Source organism: Phodopus roborovskii, unplaced genomic scaffold, assembly GCF_943737965.1.
Source record: "Phodopus roborovskii unplaced genomic scaffold, PHOROB, whole genome shotgun sequence".
Classification (NCBI taxonomy): Eukaryota; Metazoa; Chordata; class Mammalia; order Rodentia; family Cricetidae; genus Phodopus; species Phodopus roborovskii.
Window position 1 is genome coordinate 20,663,284 of NW_026125052.1, and position 25,359 is coordinate 20,688,642.

The 25,359-nt window shown below is 37.9% G+C and overlaps 1 protein-coding gene across 15 annotated transcripts in view; it reads left to right on the forward strand.

Moving 5' to 3' along the window:
* The window catches only part of Tanc2 (tetratricopeptide repeat, ankyrin repeat and coiled-coil containing 2), a 289,050-nt gene that overhangs the window by 211,009 nt on the left and 52,682 nt on the right, over positions 1-25,359 (forward strand). For all 15 annotated transcript variants that reach the window (XM_051178779.1, XM_051178787.1, XM_051178795.1 and 12 more), the window contains 3 exons: positions 4,495-4,726; positions 8,344-8,510; positions 11,650-12,257. In XM_051178779.1, the coding sequence (XP_051034736.1) occupies positions 4,495-4,726; positions 8,344-8,510; positions 11,650-12,257 (1,007 nt within the window). The remainder of the gene's footprint in view (positions 1-4,494; positions 4,727-8,343; positions 8,511-11,649; positions 12,258-25,359) is intronic.

The following is a 25,359-nucleotide window of genomic DNA, read 5'->3' on the forward strand; positions in this document are numbered from 1 at the left end:
ATAATTTTATATAGTCATAATTAATTGCAACATGCTGTATTCAAAAGAACAGTTCTTCGTTCCAGTGGGTTTCCAAATAACAAATATAGAAGAAGGGAAATTGAAAATCATCAAGTATCATAGTAATCATTGCTGCAGAAGGGATCCACTGGTAGATAGCAAAGGTAATGGGTGAGTATTTAGAGAAAAATGGGACTTACATAATTTCAAAAGGCTCTTTTCTTAGTTATTTTTAACCATAAAAAGAAAGATAGCAACTTTACAGTTATAGAATTTTAACTTCAACCAACCAAAGCAGATCAGTCTCACCAATAGCAAGACATACCAACATTGAGGCCTATGACATCAGGGCTACAACACTGTTTCTATGGTGTTCTTCCCCAAAAAAAAGTCTCAGATCATCAGATAAACCCAAACAAAGAGACATTCAACAAAATAACTAGTTAATATTTGAAAGCATCAAAGTTATGAAAAATGAGTTAAAGTCTCTTACAGACAAAAAGAGACTAAAGGGAAGTATGCTGTAGGGTCCCTGATGAGTCTTAAATAAGAAAAGACTTAATGGAAACACTTAAATATAAGTAACATCTTTAGGTAAGATTATTAAGTGTTGTTTAGATTTTTAGGTAAAATTATTATGTTAATTTGCTGGGTTTTATAATTATATAAAATACTAATAAGGGAGGCTGATTGAGGAATAAATGGAAGCTCTGTGTACTTCTTTTGCAACATTTCACTAACTCTAAAATGAGTTCAAATTAAAAAGTAAAAGTCTTTAAAAAAAAAAAAAAAAAAAAGAGGAGGAGGAGGAAGAGAAGATAGGGCTCTAAACTGGAAAATGCTGAAACAGAACCCAAGCCTGGGAACTATTTTTAGCCTCCAGTCCCCAAATGAAGATTAGATTCAAAGTTGTTATTTACAGTGAGCCTTCAGATCCCTAGAAATACTAAAGTAACTGGTAGTAGATCACACATTTTATTTTTATGTGATAGGTCTTTTGTCTGCATGTTTGTCTGTGTACCACATGGTGTGCTGTTCCCAACGGGCTAGAAGAGGGCATCACAGACAGCTGTGAGTAACCACATACATGCTGGGAAGTCCCAGTGACTCACACCTTAATCTCAGCTCTTAGGAGCCTGATGAAGGGGGATCATTGTAAGGCCAGCCCCATCTCCATAGTGAGTTTCAGGTTGGTTGGTTTGTTTGTTTGTTTAAACTAACAAGAGTTGCAGGATAGTGCTAATAAATAAATCAGGAGTATTGAGTAGTGGATGACTTACAAATGTTAGAGTTGAGCTAAAGGAAGAGATACTGACTCTAGAATTTAAAAGATACAAATGCCACTTGTAACGTAAACTAGATTTTTCTGCCTAAATGGGTTCCATATATTCAAAACTGCCCTTCCTTAATATGAGATTAGCTTAATTCCTCCATAGGTATTCATTTGAAGTATGGTATGTGAAGGCCTGGGACTTTTAACACAAGCCTGGAAGATTTGCTGCCACCCAATTCCTTGATAGGATTCATGATCTGTTTTATCATTAGCTGGATATAGCGTTAAATCAAAAATTGTCTCCCTCCCTGAAAAACGGTATCATGCATGCTAAGCAAGCATTCTGCCACTGAGCTATATTTCTAACCCAATCAAAATACTTTAATACTGTGTTACATTTATTTATTATGTGGGTACTCAATTGTCTAAGTTAGAAGAAAATATATGAGAGTTGTGAGTCCCAGGCATTGAACTCAGGTCCTCAGGCTTGGCAGTAGTCGCCCTTACCACTAAAGTATTTTACCAGCCCCCAGTCAAAATCCTATATTGACCTCCATCCTTTAGTATATGTGGCTACCAGCCTCCCCTTTTGTTCTTCCCTTGAAGGAAGAGCACGTTTATTCAAAGATAGTTAAGATACCTATAAAACTTGGGTGGAAAAATTAATTATGTAAGAAAGACATAGCTTTAAATGAGATTAAGACAGTATTTGAGAAAAGAACAAGGAGCGCAGCCAAGAGCTCAGAAATAAGAATCTACCCAGGGAAAAGGTTGTGCCTGTTGATTTCTTAAGGCAGATTGAATCTGAACCATTTCCAAGGAGCTGTAGCTAAATTGAGTATAATAACTTCCTCAGCACCATAGCGTGCCATATCAATGTGTCTTTGATCACTGCTATGAGAGACTGGGAAGAAATGCATAGTCTAGGAAAAGTTTTAGATAATATCAAAAGGCAATTTGGGAGGGTACAGAAAGGACTCAGTTCTTAAGAGAACTTGCTGTTTTTCCAAAGGACCTGGGCTCAGTTCCCAGTACCCACGTACCAATTGGCTGTAACTCCAGTTCCATGTTATCTGCTGCCCTCTTCCGGCCTCCACAAGCATCAGATACACACATCTTCCTTAGTTGCTCTTCATCTTATTTTGAATTAGAGTCTCTCACTGAAACTGTAGCACACTGATAAGCTATGCTAACTGGTCTGTCTTTTTTGCCTCCCCGGCACTGATGTTACTGACACACAGCTGTTTTTACGTGGGTGCTAGTACTTTATCTGACCGAGACATCTCAGTGCCTATCAGACAGTTCTGATGGAATTTATATACTCATACATACTGCATAGCTACTTTGAAATGTGTAGTTAGTAACCTATTTTGAACACCTTGCAAATATAAAGCTGCTGCGTGGATTTTCTACCTGAATTCTCCAGAGAAATCATGGCTTTATATTTAAATGCCAAATACTAAAATTAAAAAGAGAAGCAATTTTAGAAAATACAACCTTAAAACCAACCTTTGCTAAATGAAACCTCATTTATCCAAGTACACATATGATTTTTAACAAAATTAGAAAAAAACTTACAAATTTTATAATCTTTATCTATAAAATGATACCCCATTGCATTAAGTAAAAAAGTATACAAGGCTAGCTGAGCTGTACATTACCTCCCTATCTGGAATCAATTGAAGCAAAATATGGTGTGATTACATATTGATTCAAAGGTTTGCTCTTTTGCTTTTTAATCATGTGGAGGTTTGTGTTCCTTATAGACAATAACCACTGGCTTCACCATTGACTTCGAGGACAAGGTTTCTCTTTGGACTTCTTACACCGTCTTTAAGACAGATAATAAAATAGAGACTAATGTACCTAAAGAGTGGAGCTTTGTTAAATACAACCTCTGATCTCTGGTCCCCTTACTGAGTTCAGACTTCGTTGTTTCACTCACAGGCAGTTCCTGTTGTTAGCTGTAAATATGTAATAATGTCTCCTGTGTTGTTTGTTTTCCTTTGTTTAATGAGAAGGGCTTTTTGACTGTTTAAAAGAGTTAGCATTTCAAGAGTGTGTTACAGAGATGACCACACTTACAGATTAGAAATTTTTTCAGATTAGAACTTCTTTATGAGAAGTAACTGAAGAAAGCACCCCTGAGTGCTAGTAGGATGTCAGAGTTAACTATAGGCATAAAGCTATTATCTAAAAATGAACATGCAGAATGTTGAGAACGGCGATGATTTAAGAGGAGTGTGGAAGTGATGATGGTGAAGTCACTGTTGTTGCCCTCTGACTGTGCTCTGAGCACCATATCAGAGTCTTTGCATATATCAAGCTGAATCTCTCCTACTGATGCCATGTTTCCTACAGTATCCCAGTAGTAAGATACTTACTACTGAGCAGTAAGAACCAGAAGAGTGATCTGTATTAAAGCCACCCTCTGTGCTAAGCATAATGGCATATTCTGGAGATAGAGGCAGGAGGATCAGGAGTTCTGGGCCAACCTTGGCTACATAGTGCAACTCTCAAAAAGAAAAAGAACCTTTTTTTTACGCTTTCTCTTGAGGCAAAAAGAGCAGCAAAAAGAGTAAATTCTGTACATTTCTAACAAACAGCTTAAAACAGCTGAACACCCAGAACCTAAATACTATTATGACTCATGAACTCTTAGAATTTAAAATATGTATTTAGCAAAAATCTCACCTCTTTCCTTCCCTTTTATCTAATTTTGATGCTTTTCCTCTGCCTGAATTTTCAGAAAATACTTACTGATAACTTTTAACTCTAAGTTATTTTATAAGTTTATTTTAAAACACAACTGTAACAAAAAAGTGATGTTAGCATGTATATCTGTTGAGAGTAACATGGTTTTATTTTAATGTTTTGTTCCTAATGCTTTGTTACAGAGTAGACTTTTCCATACTATTGTTTTGAATAAATGCTAGCAATATTAATGTGCATCTTCATTCTCAGTCTTACTTCCTGTTTCTTATAATCCAGAAGAAATATCCTATTTTATTTATAAATGTTCATTTTAGGTTGTGATAAGTATATACAATGGAAATATTCTATATAAATTTTGACTTTGCATAAATTATACAATGAGTTATCAGCTTTTATTTTTATTTGAAAAAATTGAGGAAATGGTGAAACCGAAGATAGTGTTAGGTGGAGTAGTCTATGGTAGCCATAGTTGCTGATAAACCTGTTTGCAATCGCATCTTTTTTAGGTGGTTGCCTATCACTATTGCCAAGCAGATAATGCCTACACCTGCCTGGTACCAGAATTTGTCCACAATGTTGCTGCCTTGCTGTGCCGCTCACCTCAGCTGACAGCTTACCGGGAACAGCTTCTACGGGAGCCTCACTTGCAAAGCATGCTCAGCCTCCGGTCCTGTGTTCAAGACCCCATGGCCTCCTTCAGGAGGGGAGTCCTAGAGCCCCTGGAGAATCTCCACAAAGGTATAGATAAAGTCCTAAGGATCCCGAGTCACTTGGACCATGATATAGAAATGATTGTGTTTATTACATTGCCAAAACTAAATGTTTCATAGCTGATGCCTAAAGAATGTAGTTTACAAAAGACTTTGCTTGGGTGGAATGTGATGGTACACATGTGTAGTCCCAACACTTGGAAGAGGCTGGGGTAGGTGGACTGTTTGAGTTTGGAAGTCAGGACCAAACTAGGCAATAAGACCCTATTTCAAAACAAGTTCCTGTAAAAACAAACTTCCTCCTTCCTTTGATTTCCAAATGATTTCAGTTTTCTTATAATAAAAGTAGTAAAACTTCTAATCCTTTCCGTGGAATTAGAATAAATCAGTAAAGTCGTAGCTCCTACTCACTGTTATGGGGTTTCCATGCTTAGAAACCTTATAATAGTACAGAAACTTGTATCATTAGAAAATATCTGTAGTACATTTATTGCCACATTTTTGCAAATAAAGCATCCTGTGGTTTCATACCTCAGTATTTACACTAGAAATCACTTAACTGTTCACTTTGAAAGGTCCTGAAAAAGGCATGTGGACATTTTGTGGTACATAAATTGTATATAAAAACTAGTGTTTTTTGTTTTGTTCTGTTTTGTTTTTAATGAAAATGAAGTTGATAGGCCCTGTCTCCCTCTTGAGTTCATGCCTTTCCTCCCTTTTCCTCCACAGCACTGGTATCCACTAAAGCCTAAGTATAGTCTCTCCTTAAGCCAGCACATGCCTTTCTGAACCTCTCTCCGATACACATTTTCATATTTATTTTTGGTGTGGGGGGGGTGCATATATAATACCTGCACATGAATGTACATATCCACATGTACAGAAGACAGCAGTGGGCCTCTCCCTCTGTAGCTCTTCTCCATAGTTGTCTTAACACAGGGTCTCTCACTGACTGGCCATTGAGTCTTCCTGTCTCCATCACACCAACTCTGAGGTTACACGCATGCGCAGCCAGCTGTACCCAACTTCTTGTAACTGTGCTTGGGATTACAGCTCTGTTGCAAAGCAAGTACTCTTACCACTGAGCCATCTCTTACCCTTCTCTATACTCTTTTCTATTAATTTTATTTATCTTGTGTGAGTGTACTCACGTCACACCGTGACATGGTGATCAGAGGACAGTTTGTGGGAATCAGTTATGTCGTCCCACTATGTGGGTCCCAGGATCAAACTCAGGTCATCAGATGTGGAAGCAGGTTCCTTCATCCACTAAGCCACCTTCCCAGCCTCCCTCCACTGAAAGTAGAGTTTATGTCAGCACTGGAAGCCAAACAGAAAAATAATGATTAGGTATCTCAGTTGTGCTACTCAATACAATTATATACATGTAAAAACTTTAAAATTTACCAGACAATAGTGGCACACACCTGTAATCCCAGAACTCAAGAGGCAAAGATGGGCAGATTTCTGAGAGTTTGAGGGTTCCAGGACAGGCTCCAAAGCTACAGAGAAACCCTGTCTCAGTGTGTGAGGGTAGGGGGATCTTAAAATTTAACATGAATTTTGTTGTGTTATGTTTTGTTTTTCAAGACAGGATTTCTTTGTGTATGTAGTCTTGCTGTCATGGAAATAGTTCTGTAGACCAGGCGGGCCTTGAACTCACAGTTCGGCCCCCTGAGTGCTGGGATTAAAGGTGTGTGCCTTAATTAGTCTGTGACAAAATAAGAAAATGAGACTATTTAGAATTTGAGTGGGAATAGATAAGGATTTTTAAAGTATCTAAAAGTTGATATCTTTATTTTTAATTAAAATATTTTCTATGAAATAGCTCTGATAATAAGTAGTAGTTGCAGGCTGGAGACATGGCTCAGCCTTTAAAAGGAATACTCATGACCAAAAGATAAATAGTAGGTGCATTTTAAATGTTCATACGTGGCAAAATAGGAAATAGCAATTTTTGTTTGTCTCCACTTTTTAATTTTAATTTTTAAAATTCTTTTTGCATTCTGTAAAAGCTTGAAAATGAATGTAAAGAAACATTCTTATAAGGGTGGTTGCATTTAAAAACAGTCTGAAGATCATTAGGCTTTCTTAAGGGTATAGCTGGCAGACATCATTAGACAAAAGAAAAGAAATTATTTGGCAATATCTTTCATTGTTTTACATTGTTCATAACATTAGGAAGTTCTTTGTATTTTTTGTTTTAAATTCTAAAAAAAAAACAAAAGAACTATGATGATGACTTAAATTTACTTGTTGACATCTCATAAACCCACATCCCTAGGTAACTCTCAAGTAACTTTCCAAGAAGAAGAGGAAAATCTCAAGCAATCAAATCTCACAGGGATTTAAAATATCATAATCCTGATTAAAGGAGAAGTGTTTCCTATTTCAAAGTGCTAGAGACCAAATCCAGTACCTTCTGTATGGTAGGCAAATGACTGTCAAACTATGTAGCCAGCCTGTGTTAGTCCCACTTTAGAAAAGAGAAATACTAACGTTTTACTCATGTAATATATAATGTACACTACTGGAAATTTATGCAAATGAAATTTAATTTTATTAGCAGATAATTGTTTTTCATGTGTTAAATTATTCAGAGCCAATGAGATGGCTCCTCAGTAGGCAAAAGCACTTGCCTCCAAGCCTCCTAACCTGAGTTCAGTCTTTGAGGACCCACATGATAGAAGGAGAAAATTGACTCCATGTACATCACAAATTTAACTTTTAAAAATGTTAATCCAAGCTGAGCAGTGGTGGCACATGCCTCTAATCCCAGCACTCGGGAGGCAGAGGCAGGTGGATATCTGTGAGTTCGAGGCCACCATAGTCTGCAAAGCTACACAAAGAAACCCTGTCTCTGAGAAGCCCCCAAAAAAAAAGAAAAAAAAAAAAAAAAGAGAGATGTTAGTCCATATCACACTGTAGAATTTGAAAATATGCTACAAATTCTTGATATTTATTTTACACTTAAGTATTTGGAATTTTTTTAAATGCTTTTCTATATGGATACATTATCCATTCTTCCATCCTCTCTTTCCAGAACACATTCACATATAGTTCTATATACCACTTCAATCTTTAAGGAATTCACAAAAGAATAATTGATGTTATTATCTTTAAACTAGAAACAACCACAGTCTATTTAACTTTTATATGTGTGAGAAAACAATGGATTTCCATATGCAAGACCTCATAACTCCAACTATAAGATTCTCACAATGAAAATACTGTATTTGTGCAACTATAATATATATGTTCATAAACCTAGTGGTGGTGGTGCAAACCTTTAATCCCAGCACTCGGGAGGCAGAGGCAGATGGATCTCTGTGAGTTTGAGGCCACCCTGGTCTACAGAGTGAGTTCCAAGATAGCCAAAGCTACACAGAAAAACCCTGTCTCAAAAAAACAACACAAAACATAAAAAGCATGTGTTCATATATGAGTGACCTTGTGAACAACAAAGTTAATTCACCAAATGAGTGATTGCATGTCTTTTAAGTTATGCACCCTGAGCATCCAAGGCCTCATAAGAGGCCTTTTCTAACATATTTTTTTTTTCAGACTGATACATGATCAGAGACACAATGAGAACTTACCTTTCCACTTGGCAATTATAAATTAATTTGTTTCTTTCTATCTCAGAGAGAAAAATCCCAGATGAAGACTTCATCATTTTAATTGATGGATTAAATGAAGCAGAATTTCACAAACCGGATTATGGGGATACAATTGTGTCATTTCTGAGTAAAATGATTGGAAATTTTCCTTCTTGGCTCAAACTAATTGTAACAGTTAGGACCAGTTTACAGGTATGTGTTTGTTTGCTTCTGAAGCTTAAACTGAACAGGTCCAGTTCCTCCTAGTTCTCTTGGCTCTTCTTAAACCTAAGAGACATTATCTAGAAAAAAAACAAACAAAAATCTCTATATGTGATTCTCAAGTTCCTATTCTCATTTCTCTGGTTAAGGCTTCGTAAATGTTCCTCAAAATAGCATTACATGGCTGGGTATGTGATCTAAACACTGGGAAAGCAGAAGGAAGAGGGTCATGAATTTCAAGATCAGTCTTAAGGGAGGAAAAAAATAGCATGAGAAGAAAGTCTGTCCTGATGTAGTAGTACAAAGGAAAAATGCCTTGCTCTTTGAATTCCATTTCACACTGTTACTCATTTACTGTAATGCAGACTCTAGTTAAGTCTCCAGTAGGGGCGGACTTTCTGTTTCTTCCCTCACTTCTACTTGGGTTCATTTTTTAAAAAGTATGAATGTAAAATTTTTTTCTGCATATGCCTTCCTCTTGTGAATATTGGGTCTTTAGCTTAAATTTATCACAACGAAGAGATAAGGTTTTGTTTTCTTTAAATTATCTCCCCTACTCATTACTAACAGCTTAAATATGGAATTGAGCCTGTAAAAATAATTGGGCTAAGGAGTAGAGTTGTAGAGTTTGTAGCTCCCATTCTTTTGTGTTCATATGTGGTTTGGAATAGTATTTCTTTTTTAATGATTTATTTATTTTTATTTTATATTTTATGCATTGCTGTTTTGCTTCATGTATGTCTACACGAGCGTGTTAGATCTTGGCGTTACAGGCAGTTGTTAGTTGCCATGTGGGTGCTGGGAATTGAACCCACATCCTCTGAGAGTGCAGTTAGTACTCTTAACTGCTAAGACATCTCTCCAGACCCAGAAAGTGGTTCTTGTCTTTAAAAAAAGAAAAAAGGAAAAAGGATTCCTTAATGATAACTATTAAGATTTCGTAAAGTTCCTGAAAAAAAAAAAAAAGGAAAGAAAAAGAAATCTCATAGGGTATATACTCATCCCACTATTTTGATACAGCCCACTTATACACAGAAGGATCACAGTAGTCTCCTCCTTTTTCCTTCTTCCAGCCTTTACTATTATTTCTGCATATTGGCAAATTGAATTTACTACCCTCTTGACCAGAAACAGTATCTCTAATCCTGTCACCTTACAGGTGATTACTACTATTCTGCAGATCATTTGAGTTACAGAGTCGAGATCAACTCAATAATCTTTTCAGCTAAAGTCATATACAACCTAATTACTGGATAATAGCTTGGTTATTAAAATATAAATAGGAGAGGTCTCCAAGAACACAGTGTTGTGTTTGGCTTTGGTTTTTTGTTTGTTGCTTGTTTTGATAACCTTTCACTGTGTTCACTCAGGCTGCCCTCAAACTCATGATCCTCCTGCCTCAACCTCCCAAGTACCGGAATTACAGATATGTGCCACCACATCCAGCTATGGTCTCTATTCTTGATACTTACACATAAGCAATATTGTCCTGTTGTCATATATAATCAAAGAAGCAGTTTTAAATGTCTGGATAGAAAGAGCAGAGAAACCTTAATTTTTCAACTGTGCCAAAGCGTAGACAGTGTCTTCACAGATGAAGCCTGCAGGAACTGCCAAGATACTGTACTCTCTTCAATGAGGATTTTGTCTTGTTCTGATTTGTTTTTTGAGGCAGGGTTTCCCTGTGTAGTTTTGGAGCCTGCCCTGGACCTAACTCTTGTAGATGAGGCTAGTCTCGAACTCACAGAGATCAGCCTGCCTCTGCTCCCTTAGTGCTGGGATTAAAGGCATGCACCACTACCGCCTAGCTTCAATGAAAAATTTCTAAAAATTATTTTCTTCATAAAATCACGTGTGATTTTTTTTCATTGCTTCCATAGACATTTCTTGGATATTTAGAGTGTGTCCTACACTGTCCTAATGAGTGAAGATTTGGTAATGAATAAAACAATTTCTCTGCTTTTATAACACTTTTTTTAGTAAGGAACACAAACAAAAGTTAAGTATTATAGAGGATGGAGACTTTAAGCAGAAATACAGGTGAAAGTTGATGGTGTCTTAAACTAGCACTTTAGCAGAAACCATGTGAGACAGCCAGATTTAGAAAATATTGTGAAGGAGAATCAAAGACAGTTGATCAGCCAGGGGTGCTGGCTCACACCATTGATTTTGAAAGCTGAGGCAAGAGAATCACGAGTGCAAGGCCTGCCAAGCGACATAGTAAGATGCAAAAAGACTAAATGTGAACATGAGCAAGGAAACATGATTCCTGGGGTTTGGGTGAGTACATGAGCAAAGATCACAGGTGCCTCCACGTGATTGGTGTCAGGGTCAGTGACAACATCAATTTGTTGACATGGGGAATGTTTTGTGATTGAGTATAAAATTTAATAATTTTTATTTACTCACATTAAGTTTATCTATGAAACATCAAAGTATGAATTACTGGGTACACCAAGATACAGGGTGAAAACTTGGAATTTAACTAATCTTGGAGAACACATGATATTTAAATGTGTTTTAGAAAGTGAGAATGACTGAAGAAGGAAAATTAATAGAGACCCTAGCTTGAGATTGGATGGGAAATTAAAAATATGCTATGAAAAGAGGCTAGATAAAACGAATTGTTGTAATAAGAAAATGAGGATGTGTCCTAAGAGCTGGCTGCTGAAAATGATTCCCAGAAATGCTGTGGGGAGGTGTGGTCAACTGTCAAACACTCCCGAGACCCAGAAAAGATGAAAACTGAAAATTCATTATTGTATCTGGCAAGGTCAAGATTATAGATGATCTTAGCAATAACTCCTTTTAGTGGAGTGGTAAGATTTCAGTGAAGCCAGAATATAAGGAATAAAGAGAATGGAAAGAAATGTTCTTTAATTTGATCCTAAAGTGCCCTTTACTAAGACTCATAAAAAAAAGTCTCAGTGTTAGGAAAAGCCATGTTCTTACTGTGTGCATATTTTGCTTTAAGTCTGTGGATATCATACTTAATAATGTTTTCTTCATTGGCCATTCAGAAATTCAGGTTTAATTATGGACCTCATAATCTATTAGAGAGTTAGGGAAAACTGAAGGTCTTTCTGTCTATCTCTCTCTATCTCTCTCTCTCTCTCTCCATCTATTTTAGGAAATTACCAAGTTGCTGCCTTTCCATAGGATTTTTTTGGATCGACTAGAAGAGAATGAAGCCATAGACCAAGACCTGCAGGCTTACATCCTGCACCGGATTCACAGCAGCTCAGAGATTCAGAATAACATCTCACTTAATGGCAAGATGGACAATACTACTTTTGGCAAACTCAGTTCTCACCTCAAGACCCTCAGTCAAGGGTCTTATCTATACCTGAAACTAACATTTGACCTCATAGAGAAAGGCTACCTAGTCCTGAAGAGCTCTAGCTACAAAGTGGTTCCTGTTTCTCTCTCTGAGGTTTATTTACTCCAGTGCAATATGAAGTTCCCAACTCAGTCTTCCTTTGACCGGGTGATGCCTCTCTTGAATGTGGCAGTGGCCTCTCTCCACCCACTCACTGATGAACATATTTTCCAGGCCATCAATGCTGGGAGCATTGAAGGCACACTAGAATGGGAAGACTTTCAGCAAAGGATGGAGAACCTCTCCATGTTCCTAATCAAACGCAGAGACATGACTCGAATGTTTGTGCACCCCTCTTTTCGAGAATGGCTTATCTGGAGAGAAGAAGGAGAGAAAACCAAGTTTCTCTGTGATCCCAGGTAAGATCTGTGATAAGTAGTTCTGAGCCTGCTTTAAATTTATTGCATAGAGCATGGATATTGAAGGCAATGGGAACTGCTCTTCATTAAATGCCTCCTGCAATCACAACAGCTATTCCAGGGCCTGACATGTGTGTAGAGAGAACTCTCAAGGACAACACAGCATTATTTCTTCTAGTCCACTTTCTATACTTTAAGCAGTTGTTCATTCTGAACTTGATGACCTTATTAGGGAATCATACACAGGGAAAATATTCTACTCATATAAAAAATTAGTTGATATTCATCTAAAGTAGAAGTAGACTACCTAAGGAAGTTGTTCTTCCTAAACAGAAAGATCTGGGGTGATGGAGGAAAGAGCAACTCTGTGCTGCTGAGCTGATGTTGAACTTTATGCATTTTAAATATCAGAGTGTCCCAGAATCTGGGCAGACATTTGACATAATGGAGAGAATTATTTAACATTTCATCAACATAATTTTAACAGAAAGAAATGGGTTATAAACACTCTTTCCCTGCTTCTGTAATTTTGTAGGGGGAGGGGAGTTATTGTCTGATTAAGCAATCTATTGTTGGAAAACATATCATCACTACTTGGTTTGTTACAGGATCACACTACGTAGAGCAGGCTAGCATCTCAAGTGCACTACCATGCCCAACTTAAGACTTTGTTCTGACATCAAGCTTTGGTGTTTTCCATCTTTGTGGAAGTATATTCCTGGGAGCACTCACAGGCCTAGACCTTACAGCCTTATTTGGCTTCTGTTTCCCACTATTCATCACTGTCAGATCCTGAATTTAATTTGTCATGTTTTATTCCCTTGAGCATTGAGATATAGATTAATGAACTAATCTAATAAACTAATCCCTGCTATTATGCTAATAGTAAGAAGGTAGAAAACCCACTTGAGGCGACTTGTGCATTTTAAGTGAGGTGGCTGAGAAAAGTGAGTACTAGCCTTTTCTATCCAACCCATTAGTGACTTTCATAGTAGAAATTTGAAGCTGATAGACAACTGGGGGCTAACAGCCTTGTGGTGATACCTAATTACTGCTTAACATTTCTGTGCCACATTGGGCTCAGCCTGAATAAATTTCCATGCTTTTTTCTTCCTGTTTCTTTTCCTCATCTTCAATTTTCACGATATTGAGCCTCCCCTAAGAACAGCTCTTGGAGTTAACATTTTGCTGGGAGCAGGGACCTATTTTGACACAAAAATTAGAAACCTTGGCTTACTTAATTTTATTTTTTAAGTATTTGAATTAAACACAATGAACTTGTGACACTTATATAATTAATATAGAGCTGATACAACCTAACATATGAAGTCATGATATAGAAGCTTAAGTTAGTTTTGAACTGATTTCAAACTAAGAATAGCACATACTAGCTGGGTGGTAGTGGTGCACACCTTTAATCCTAGCACTCAGGAGGCAGAGACAGGTGGATCTCTATCAGTTCAAGGCCAGAATGAATTCCATGCCAGCCAAGGCTTCACAGAGAAACCCTGTCTTGAAAACAAACAAAAAATAAAGAATAGCAAATACTGTAGTGAGTAAATAGAAGGGAAACTACACAAATCCTTTACTATAATTGTACACTTAACTTGCTTCTTAATGACCAGAGTTGACTGCTTATAATTGATGTGTTTTGTTTTTGTTTGTTTTGTTTTGGGATGTATATGGGCATGAATTACATGTTTACTTGGTGAATTATCTTTTGGAGACTTGGTGCTCTAGGAGCAAGGTATCAGGTAAGCAGTTTGTCTAAGGTTAAAAAGGAAGAAGAGAGGGGCTAGAGAGATGGCTTAGCTGTTAAGAGCCAGGTTCAATTCCCACATGGCCCCCACACAGCAGTTCCTTATTGCTTATAACTCTAGTTCCAGGAGACTAGACACCTTCATCTAGACATACATATGGGCAAACACAAAAGCAAATAAAACAAAAATAAATATTTTTTTTCAAAGGAACAGGTCATCTACCTCACATGAAAATTATTTATGCCAGTGTACAAAATGATGAATTGTTAGTGGGATTTTGTTTGTTCTTCTAATCCAGATGTGAACCTACAAGTGGAATAACATTTAATCTTGCCCTGAATGAAGCACAAACTCAGTGTTAGTGTAGATATTGTGTGTCTCGCAGTAAAATCATAAGTGTGAAGTAAGTTCTGTTTCCTAAAAGTGTTTTTAGAAACCTCAGCAAACTGATGAAACATGTAAGACAGACTCCTGGAACTAAATCAGCCCTTAGGCCTTCTGATGTCCCAAACATCCTGCCTAAATCTGCCTAAAACCTGTCTAAATCTGATTCCCACCATCAGAAGAAAAGAGGAAAAGTAAATCATCTATCTAGTAAACGTGCTGATTCTTATCCAGAATCCTAGCTTCCGGGGCTGGGGATGGGGGGGCTGAAGCCGAAAGATCAGAGTCAGAAGAGAATCTGAGCTATACAGCAAGACCCTGAGTCTAAAAGTAGAAAAACTGTATAACCATTGGAAGATGGGCATAACATTTATTTTTATTTTTCCAAATCTAAAAGTAAGTTTTTTAAAGATCTGATAATAAGAATTTCAAAAGCCCAGTCAAAACTGAAAACTACATGTACTGTTCTACATATATATATATATATATATATATATATATATATATATGGGGAATGTGCTAAGTCAGTATATACAAGGAAACTTCTGTTTATGGTGAGAGACATAGAGCATCATTTTATGGCTTGATAGCATAAATTCTCAGGCATTACCATTCATGAAAATTTTATAAAAGAGCCAGCAAACAAAAAACACCAAAAGGGACTAGCATTCCTCTAGAGACTAACACTGCTGGGTCTTCTTAAATATGCATATGTAGCTTATTTTAAAGGTAGTTTAGAGAGGTCAAGGACACCACAAGAACAAGCCCACAGAATCAACTCACGGAGACTGGAAGGACAATCAGGGTGTCTGTCTGGGTCTGAGCTAGGACCTCTGCATATGTGCCATGGTTGTGTAGCTTGCTGTCCTAACAGTGGGAGTGAGGGCTGCCTCTGACTCTTTTGCCTGTTTAGAGGACCCTTTTCCTCCTACTGGGTTGCTTTGTCAAGCCTTGATATGAAGATACGTGACTAGTCGTATTGTAACTTGTTAGGCCATGTTTTGTTGATATTCCTGGGAGGCCTGCTCTTTTCTGAAGGTATTGGCTTAAAATAACTTTATCTAAAAATATATAATAGGAAGGATGTAAAGAGATGATCAAGGGCCGTTTTTGTTGTTGTTGTTGTTGCTGCTGCTGCTGTTGTTGTTTTGTTTAAACTGAGTCTTATGTAGCCTGCCTGGGCTTCCCTTGAGCTCCTAATTCTCCTGCCTCAATTTCCCAAGTTCTGAAATTATAGGCATGTACCCATGCCCAACAAAGGCATTTTTAATACTAAATGTAGCATAAAGGGTTATAGAAAGAACCCAGTTGATAAAGTGCTTGCTATACAAGCTTGATGACCTGAGCTTGATCCCCAGCTGTAATGGGGAAGTACAGATAGATGGATTCCTGAAGCTCACTGACCAGTCAGCCTACCCCAGGTCCCACTGAGAGACCCTGTCTCAAAAAAACAAAGATGACAGCTCCAGAGGAACTAAATCCAAAGTTGAACTTTGCTTCCGTGTGTACACACGCGCGCATGCATGCACGCACGCAGGCACACACACACACACACACACACACATGCACCCCCATGAACACTTAGCACATACATAATAAACACATGCACATACATACACACACATCTACTCAAAACAAAGTAGCATAAGAAGTAGAGGCTAATTTATCCCACGAGTAAGCCTCTGAAATAACACTAACTCAATCAAAAGAATCCCAGAGGTTGTCAAACCAGGATTAATGGCACAGCAATCAGTAGGAGTTATTGTCAGCTTAGTGAGACTTGACAACACATTTTCTTTTTTGTGAGTAGAGCAATTCACTCCACCATCTCCAGAGACTTTCAGAAGCAGATAAAACTCCATGTTTAGTCAAAATCAACACTAATAGCTTTCTCCCCTCTTAACTATAAGAACCCACAGCTGTGAGATTTTCATTTACTGAAGCCATCAGCATATCTAATTGGTTCTAAGCCCCAAAATTGATTTGTAAGTACCCATTTATTTTTATTCCCACTGGACATACCCTGTTCTCCCACATGGATTCATTGTTCTTCTTGCCATCCTCCAATCTATTCACCAGCAACCAGAGAGATTATTTTCAAACACAGTTTATACCATGTGACTGTTTCTTACCATCAGAACAAAACCAAGACCCTGAGTGTATGAATAGTTTTCTGCCACGTGTAGAAGTTTCTTTGTCACCTCTAGAACTTTGCACTGAACAATTTCCCTGTCTCATTTCATAGTGAGACTTCTCATTGCCTCTTCAGACTTTAGCTTATACACCGCCTCCTAAGAGAGACTTCTGTTTGTCACCTTACTAAGTCACTCCTGGATTCCTTCTGAGTCCTTAGTAATCTTTTTATTTCCTTTCTAACGTGCATTAGAAAGGTTTATAAGCTTATTGGATGTTGATAATTATTCACTGTCTACTTTCCCTCTAGAATTTGAGTAGCTTCAATGAAGTCAATAACTTTTTCTATCTCATCTTTGCCTTCCTAATGACTAGTAGAGTGACTGGCACACTGAAAATTTTTAATTATAAAAAAATTATTAAGTACTACTCATTCTAACCCATTCACATAAAATATTTAGGGCATTCTTTTCGCAGCTCCACAGATATTATCTTTTTGCTCGCTCTGTTACTTCTTATCATACCCCAGGAATAAGTGAAAACATGAATTCCAGCATCCAGCAAGCATCAATAAGCACTTATTAAATAATGTATTTCAGGTGCAGAGTTAAGTACTGCAAGGATACAAGTGTAAGTAAGAAAGAAGTAAGGGTTTAGGGTTTAGTGGTTTTAATAAACTCATTTATAACTAGCTATAATTCAAAGCAAAGTACAGTGTTAAACATACAAACAGAACTAAGGAACATAGGAGTGTGAGAAATTGGGCTCCTTTGTGTGGCTTCTGTTTCTTCAAATTATGACAATTCAGTAAAGTCATAGCTTTCCTGCCTCATGAAGCCTCAGGACCTGCCTAAAGACATCACTGGATCATGTATGTCCATTCTAGAGCAATGGTGCATTTGTAGAGCAGAAAAAGCCCTAGAAAGGGTTGAAACATGCAGGAGAAAGCATACCATCCCTATGCAAATTGACTGTTCCCCAAAATGCCATTTTACTTCTTTCTCAAGGGATATATCTTTAGTAGACTCTTCTTCTAGGTCCAGTTTGTTGGGCTCCTACATATCTGTATCAGATGTGAGACAGTAGCACAGCAGGATTAGAAAACATTGCAAACTCAGCTTCCAGGAAGAAGCTGTGAAAGGGGACATGGCTCAGTTAAGAGATTATTTGCCCAGCATGAAGCCCTGAGTTGGATCTCCAGCACTGCATAAAGTTGGTACACTTGTAATGCCAGCACTTAAAAGGTGGAACTATGAAGATCAAGAGCTCTAGCTTGATGAGCATAGTGGCACATACCTTTGATTCCAGCCCTTGGGAGGCAGAGGCAGGTGTATCTCTGTGTTCAAGGCCAGCCTGGTCTACAGAGTTCCAGGACAGCCACGATGAAACGCTGTCTCAAAAAAAGAAAGGAAGGAAGGAAGGAAGAAGATTCAAGTGCATCCTTGAGGCAAGCCCAAGCTACATGAAATGGGGGGGGGGGAGACAGACAGACAGACAGACAGACAGACATGCCAAGCCAAAGTAGTACTGTCTGATTAAGGTCAGTGGAAAGAAGTATTGCACAGACACATGGGTTATTTTTGCTGAAAATGTATAGTAACTAGCAGACTTTTAAGGCAGCACAACCAAAGTTTAACTGTTAAGCAGGGATATTAAAATGAAATGTAAAGGATCAGATTGTCAAATCTGTTCTCATCGTTTGAGTTATCTTTACACTCATTTCATAGTCTTCACTGCAGCAACAGAAACACCTGCAAGTTCAAGGCTGAACTGAGTAGTGAAGAGGAAAATTCATCTGAAGCCTTTGTGTTGCTCTTCCTGATACCCATCTGCTTAGTTGTCTTCATTAGTAAGAATTTATGGAACTTATGCAGTAAAAACTATGCCAGCAACTAGAGAAACTTAGATGAGTCAGGCACCCTATGGTCTAAAGCTGTTACAAGAAACCAACAATAAATCATAGTACAATGTGTCACAGGAACCTAGACAAAGAAGAAATGCTTTTTAGAAACGCAGCATTCAAATTCTGCCTTGAGAAATGAGTTGGATTCCATTGGAGAAATTAGGACTTTGCAAACAGGACTGAAATAGGGATGTGAACATAGACTGTGCCTTTTAGGGGTTTGGAGTGGCTATAATGAGAAAATAAGATGCCTGCTCAGAAACAATGTCAGATAGTATCACTAAGAAGAAAGCCTTGAATGGAATCTTTGCAGAGGGCCGTTATCACTCTTTGTGGAGAAGAAACTGGTCAGTGAGCTCTGGTGATGTGAAGCACAGCTCTGACAAGCAGCAAGTGGAAGGGAGTAAGGGGATTTATGGCAATTGTGTGGGTGAGAAATGCTAAGACCTGTGTCATGAGGATAGTGAACAGAGTACATGTGAGAGAGACATTTCAAAAGCAATCAATCCTAAGTACTCAAAGGTAAAGATGGAAGGATAAAAAAATGACTCCAGGATATATGGGAATTGTGGAGACTGGTGTTGGTCCTAACCAACATAGAACTTTCTAGAGGATGGATCATTACCATCATCAGTACAGGAGGAAGAACATGCCTCTGAGGAGAACATGAGTCCCATTTGGAGCATGCTCAGAATGAACAGCTTCCACGGAAAGGTGCAGTCTGTATTTAGAAATGTTAGAGGTGTGGCTTTGGAAGATAGACTGAAAGGAAAGCTCATAATGTGGTGTTGTCAGTTAATCAATTACAGTAGGAACACAAAACTAAACTGTAGTCCCGGCATGGGAGGGGGATAAAGCAATACAATGAAAAGCATGAAAACAGAAGTGTTAACTAAATGCTACAGTGTAATGATGGATTCCCAGTCAAACAACTTAAGAGTTAGAAGGAGAAACAAGGAACAGAAAGGTTGTAAAAGCCAGAAGAGTTTCAAAGTTTATCAGTGTCACAAAGAAATGTAAGTTAAGGAGTCCTCTGTGACTTTGCCAGAAAACTTTGAGTGGTTGATAACAGAAGCCAGGTTTTTACTAAGAACTGTGAAGTGAAAAGGTAGAGAGGACTAACATGTACTGTGTATTCTTCCCAGAATTCTAGTACTGCATGGAATTCTTGACCATACTTACAGACATTAGGAACTAGCCATTAGAGAATGAGCAAAATCACAGTAAGAAACAAAGGCAGCAAAGAGGTGTACTGTAACTGCTAAAAAGAAAAAAACGGGAGGAATCCCAAGACATATGTATTTTATTAAATGAAAAACAGATTTTTTTTTAGAAGACCACAGAAGCAAAATCAAATAGGATTTACATCAAATTCAAAAAGATTCTGCACAGTAACGGCATCAGTCAACACAATGAAGAAACAACCCTCAAAATGGAAGAAAATATTTACAAACTTTTGTCTTAGGGTTTCTGTTGGTATGATAAATACCATGTCCAAAAGCAACTTGCGGAGGAAGGGGTTTCTTCATCTTACAACTCTCAAGTCATACTCCCATCACTGAAGGAAGTCAAGGCAGGAACTGGAGCCACGGACGGAAGCAGAGGCCATGGAGGGTGCTGCTTATAGTCTCGCTTCTCATGGCTTGCTCATCCTGCTTTCTTATAGAACCCAAGGCCACCTGCTCAGGAGTAGCACCTCCCACAATGATCTGGGCCTTCCAACATCATTAATCAAGAGAGTATCCCACAGGTTTGCCTACAGAGATGTTATGAAAGCATTTTCTCCGTTAAAATCTTCTCTTCCCAGACATGTCTATTTGACACAAACCAACCAGCACAAAACAATAACAATAGCTGATCCAAAATGGACAGTAGACTGGAATACGTAGGTAGTGTATTAGAAAATGCTCAGCAGTGACCATCAGGGAAATAAAATCAAAATCACAGTGAATCATCACCTTACCCCAGCAAGAATGGCCTTTAAAAGCCTAAAAGTAAGAAATGCTAGTAAGGGTGTAGAGGAAAGACATCTTTATACATGGTTGATGGGAATGTAACTCAACAACAGCCACTACAGAAAAGATATGGAGGAGTCTCAGAACCTTAAAAAAAAAAAAAAAATGCAGCTGCTGTATAATCCCACAGTCCAAAAGAAAAGGAACTGCCATGTTGAAGAGGTCCAGGCACTCCTATGTTCATGCAGCAGTATCACGATACTCAAGAAATGGAAGCAGCCTGAGTGTTCATCAGCTGGCAGATGGGTAAGGAAACTGTAGTACATACAACAGTGAGGTACTTACTTTTCAGCCATAGGGGGAAAAATGAAATATCATCCTTTGCAACTCATGGATGAAATAGAGATTGTTAAGTGAAAAAGCCAAGCTCAACGTGATGGACAGAGAAACTTGTCAATTAGTATTAGTCCATTTAGCATGTAGTTCTGGTGTGCTATTACACAGTAGAATGACAATAGAAATAATAATTTACTGTACATTTCAAAAAGGTTAAAGGTTTTCTGTTTTTATCATGAAGAAAATAAAATTTTGAAGAAGTAAATCTAACCTAGCTTAAACATTACATATGTGTATCAGAATATCAAGCTATTCTTAAGCTTTTATATTTTAACTACATTTTATTGTATATATTTGTTTATTTATAATTCTGCTTGTGCTTTGAGAATTCTACACATGTATACAGTGTTTTTTGATTATATGTATTCCCAGTTTCCTCCCTCCAGCTCCCTTTGTTCCCTTCAACATACTTACTTCCCAATGTCCTTCTCCCTGCCTCCCACCCCCTTTTAATATTCCACTAAGTTCAACTAGTTCTACCGCTACACACATGGTGGTGGCGTCCACTGGAGCATGGGCAACCTACTAGTGACAGTACCACCAAAGAAAAATGAGTCCTCCCCAGTAGCCATCAACTATCAATAGCTCCTCAGTTTGAGATGAGGACTCACAAGCTCCTTCTCCATCTATTATGTAATTTTAACTACAGTTAGCAGCAGTACTGCTCAAATTATTCCATATAATAAAAAATGAAGGGGGCTGGAGAGATGGCTCAGAAGTTAAAAGCATATGTTGCTCTTGCAGAGGACCTGTATTACTCCAGTCCCAGAGGATCCATGGCCTCTTCTGGTCTTCTTGGACACCAGGCATGCATTTGGTGCACAGACATTTATGCAAATGTGACACCCATACACATAAAATAAATAATTTTTTAAAGAGAAAGGGAAGGAAGGCTTCTAAACTTTTTATGAAACCAGTATTGTTCTGATACCAAAACCAGATAAAGACATAACAAAAAGGAAATTACAAACCAACATATATGCAAAAATTCTCAATAAAATACAAACCAAATTACAATCATAATCAAGTTGACCTTATGCCATATATGAATCAATAAATGAAATTTGTCAAATGAATGGACTCATATGTCTTTGATAAAATCCAACATGTCTTCATGATAAAAGTCACATAGATACTAGGGATAGAGGGAGCATAGCTCACCATAATGAAGGCTACCTATAACAAGCCTATAGCCACTATGATGCTAAATGGAGTAAAACTCAAAGCATTCCCACTAAGATCAAGAACAAGATTAGGAGTCTCTGCTCTTTCCACTTCTCTTCAGTATATTACTTGAAGTCTTGAGCAACAGAATGAGAAGGGAATAAAATGGATACAAATAGGAAAAGTTAAAGTATCGCTATTTGAAGATAATATGATTCTATATACAAAAGATTCTAAGGACTACACAGAGAGAGAGAGAGAGAGAGAGAGAGAGAGAGAGAGAGAGAGAGAGAGAGAGAGGAGAGAACTTGTTGGGTTTATAAACACTTTGAGCAAAGTTGCAACATATAAAATTAACTCACAAAGATCAGTAGTCTTCCTCTCTCTGTACCAATGATGAACATACTGAAAACAAAATCAGGGCTACAATTCTATGTGCATAGTAACACACAACATAATAAAATAACTTCAAATAACTCTAACCAAGGAGATAAAAGACCTCTACAATGAACACTTTAAGATACTAAAGAAAGAGATTGAGAAAGATACTAGGAGATGGAAATCCCCTTATGCTCATAGATCAAAAGACTTAATCTTGTAGAAAAGGCAATTGACAGATTTATGCCATCCCAATAAAAAATCCCAAGGTCCTTCCCCACAAATTAGGGGGGGGAATCTCAAAATTTGTATGGAAACACAAAAGACCAAGAACAGCCAAAGCAATACTGGGGAAAAAAAAAAAAGAATTCTGCAGGAGGTATAACCATAACTGGTTTTAATTAGTACTATAGTGCTGTAGTAATAAAAGACAAATTTCTGTACTAGGACAAAAACACACACATAGACCAGTAGAATCAAATACAAACACAACTACAGCGACCTGACTCTTTACCAAAATGCGAAAGATATACATTAGAGAAAAGGCAGAATTTTCAACAAATAGTGCTAGGAAACATGAATTTCAGTGTTCAGAAAAATGAAATTAGATCCTTATCTTACTAAATGGATCAAGGATCTCAAATGTAACACACACACATACACAAAAGGACAGATATTGGGGTTAAAGCTGAAGATCAGAAAAACAAAGCAGCTAAACCACCAGAGAGCTCTTACCTCTACCAAGGCTTGGGTGATCCTGACCTCAGTGTGTCTGGAGACTAATTGCCTAAGCCTGAACACTGAATGCCCTACTCCTATCTTATATACCTCTCTAGTGCTGAGACTTGATTCGCTCTCTTGAACTCACAGAGATCCATCTGCCTCTGTCTCCTGAATTTTGGTATTAAAGGTATGTACCACCACTGCTCAGCTTTCTGTAGCTGTGGGTAGCTTTGTATTCTGATCCCCAGGCAAGCTTTAGTAAGTCATAAACAATATATCACCACACTCAACATAAGACCTGATATCGTAAAACTTCTAGGGGAAAAATAAAGGAGGGAATGTGCTTGATGTCTATATTTGTGTAAAATTGAAAAGTAACTTCTGAAAAGAAAGAAGCAAACCATGAATCTGCCCATCAGAAAGGCAGCTTAAGGTTCTTACCTGCCCAGAAATATAATGTTGGCTTAGCTAGTCAGCGCAAATCTTTCTGAATTTAGATGATGAAATTCTTCTAAATTCTCACATTGTATTTCTACTAAGGCTCAAGAACTACAAAACATACTTGAGGGAAGGTGACACCTTTGTCTTCTTACAGCTGACAGAAAATGAGGCAGGCAATGGCATGGGGGTCCTTCACAAAAGCACCGACTCCTTCGAGGCCTAAACAATGATTGCCTGATGACACATGAAAGTCTCTTACTGAAAATAGTGCTTTATCATACCATCCTGTGAGTGGCTGTTTTCTAAACACAAAGACCACACACAAGAGGAATGGTCGTTTAAAGCAGCTTCCCTATTTGCCTTTAGTGTGTGGTAGACTGTGGCGGGGAATCTATTGGTGCTGCCACCGTTTCATTCCTTTGTGTTAGCTGTCTTGTAGATTTGAAAATGATTTCATGTTTGCTGGAATAAGTGGCAGTTGTCAGACACAGGGAGCTTTTGTATTGATTGGTTAACAGTGGTAGAAAATGACCACTGCCACAAAACACAAGAGCTCCTCTCCTGATCCCATGATGGAGTCTGAACAATCTGCTTGTGAGCTATGGTTTTAGCTTATTTTCAGATAGTATTTTAGCTTCTGCTTATTTCACTGACATTGAGATCTTAAGTCCTTTCTTACTCCTTCTCTTTCTCTGTCTATTCATCCCTCTATTACCAGTCTCTCAACAACACTTTCACACTAAAGATACTGGTAACTGCTAAAGTAAAGATACTGGTAACACTAAAAACCTCGGGCATTTTTCCCACTATAAATTTACTTTTCATTCACATGAAGTCCAAAAGCACTACATGATTAGAAGAGGTCTGTTTTACAGTCTTGGTGTAATGGAGACAGCCATCTTTTAACACAGTTTTGGGGTTTTGATGTCATCAGCTGGCAGACAGGAGAAAACAGATAAAGTGCAGGAGCAGATTTTTCTGGGCCAAGTCTGACATAATGAATATCATTTATCCCCATGTTTCATTAAGCATACTCAGTAATGTGTTACGCTACTCAGTCACCCTGCCCTCACTCTCTGTTGAATGTAAGGCCATTTCCCAAGAACAAGTTTTGACTGGAAGGAAAGCATAAACATGTAGGTAGTAGCCAGCTCTGCACAGTCTTATCTCACTAGGTCTAAAGTAATTTCCCATATTTGCCTCTATAACATGTAAGCATTCCCAGCAGTCTCTACTGTGTCCACCCATATTAAGATAGATAGCTCGCCAGCTGGCTATGACTATACCATTTTGTCACATCTGAACATCGCACAATATCAAAGCATCCAAGTCTTGTTTCTCTGAAACATTAAAGTTTTGCTGTTGAGTTTGTCATCACAAAAGCTAAGAAAATAAATATACCTACACATTACTGACCAAGGCTACAATGATGAGCGAACACCCATGCCTGAAATACTTAAATTCGCTTGCTAGTGTATTTCAGTTGTACAAATAGAGATTCCAAGACTAGCTACCTGGAGTACTAAGTGAAAATCTATTGGAAAAACAAACACATTGACATTGTAATAATGTATAAAACAGTTAAATGGAGATAAGGTAGACTGATTCTTGCTTTAGGAAAGGGTTTTTCTCTGAACTCTTTTAAGTCATAGGAAACCAAGTCATCAAATGACAGTAACTCCTTGTAACTCAATGTTGTGGGTAGATTTGATTTGTCTCTAGTAATGTATATCCAGGGGCTACCGATGCCTGCAGGTGAGAACCAAAGATGATCTACCTCCACCCTATCCCCATTCTGGATACCACCTTCTCTGACTTTTGTTAAAAGCAGGAAAGAGAAGAAAAGACAGTGTGGGTAGGGTGGG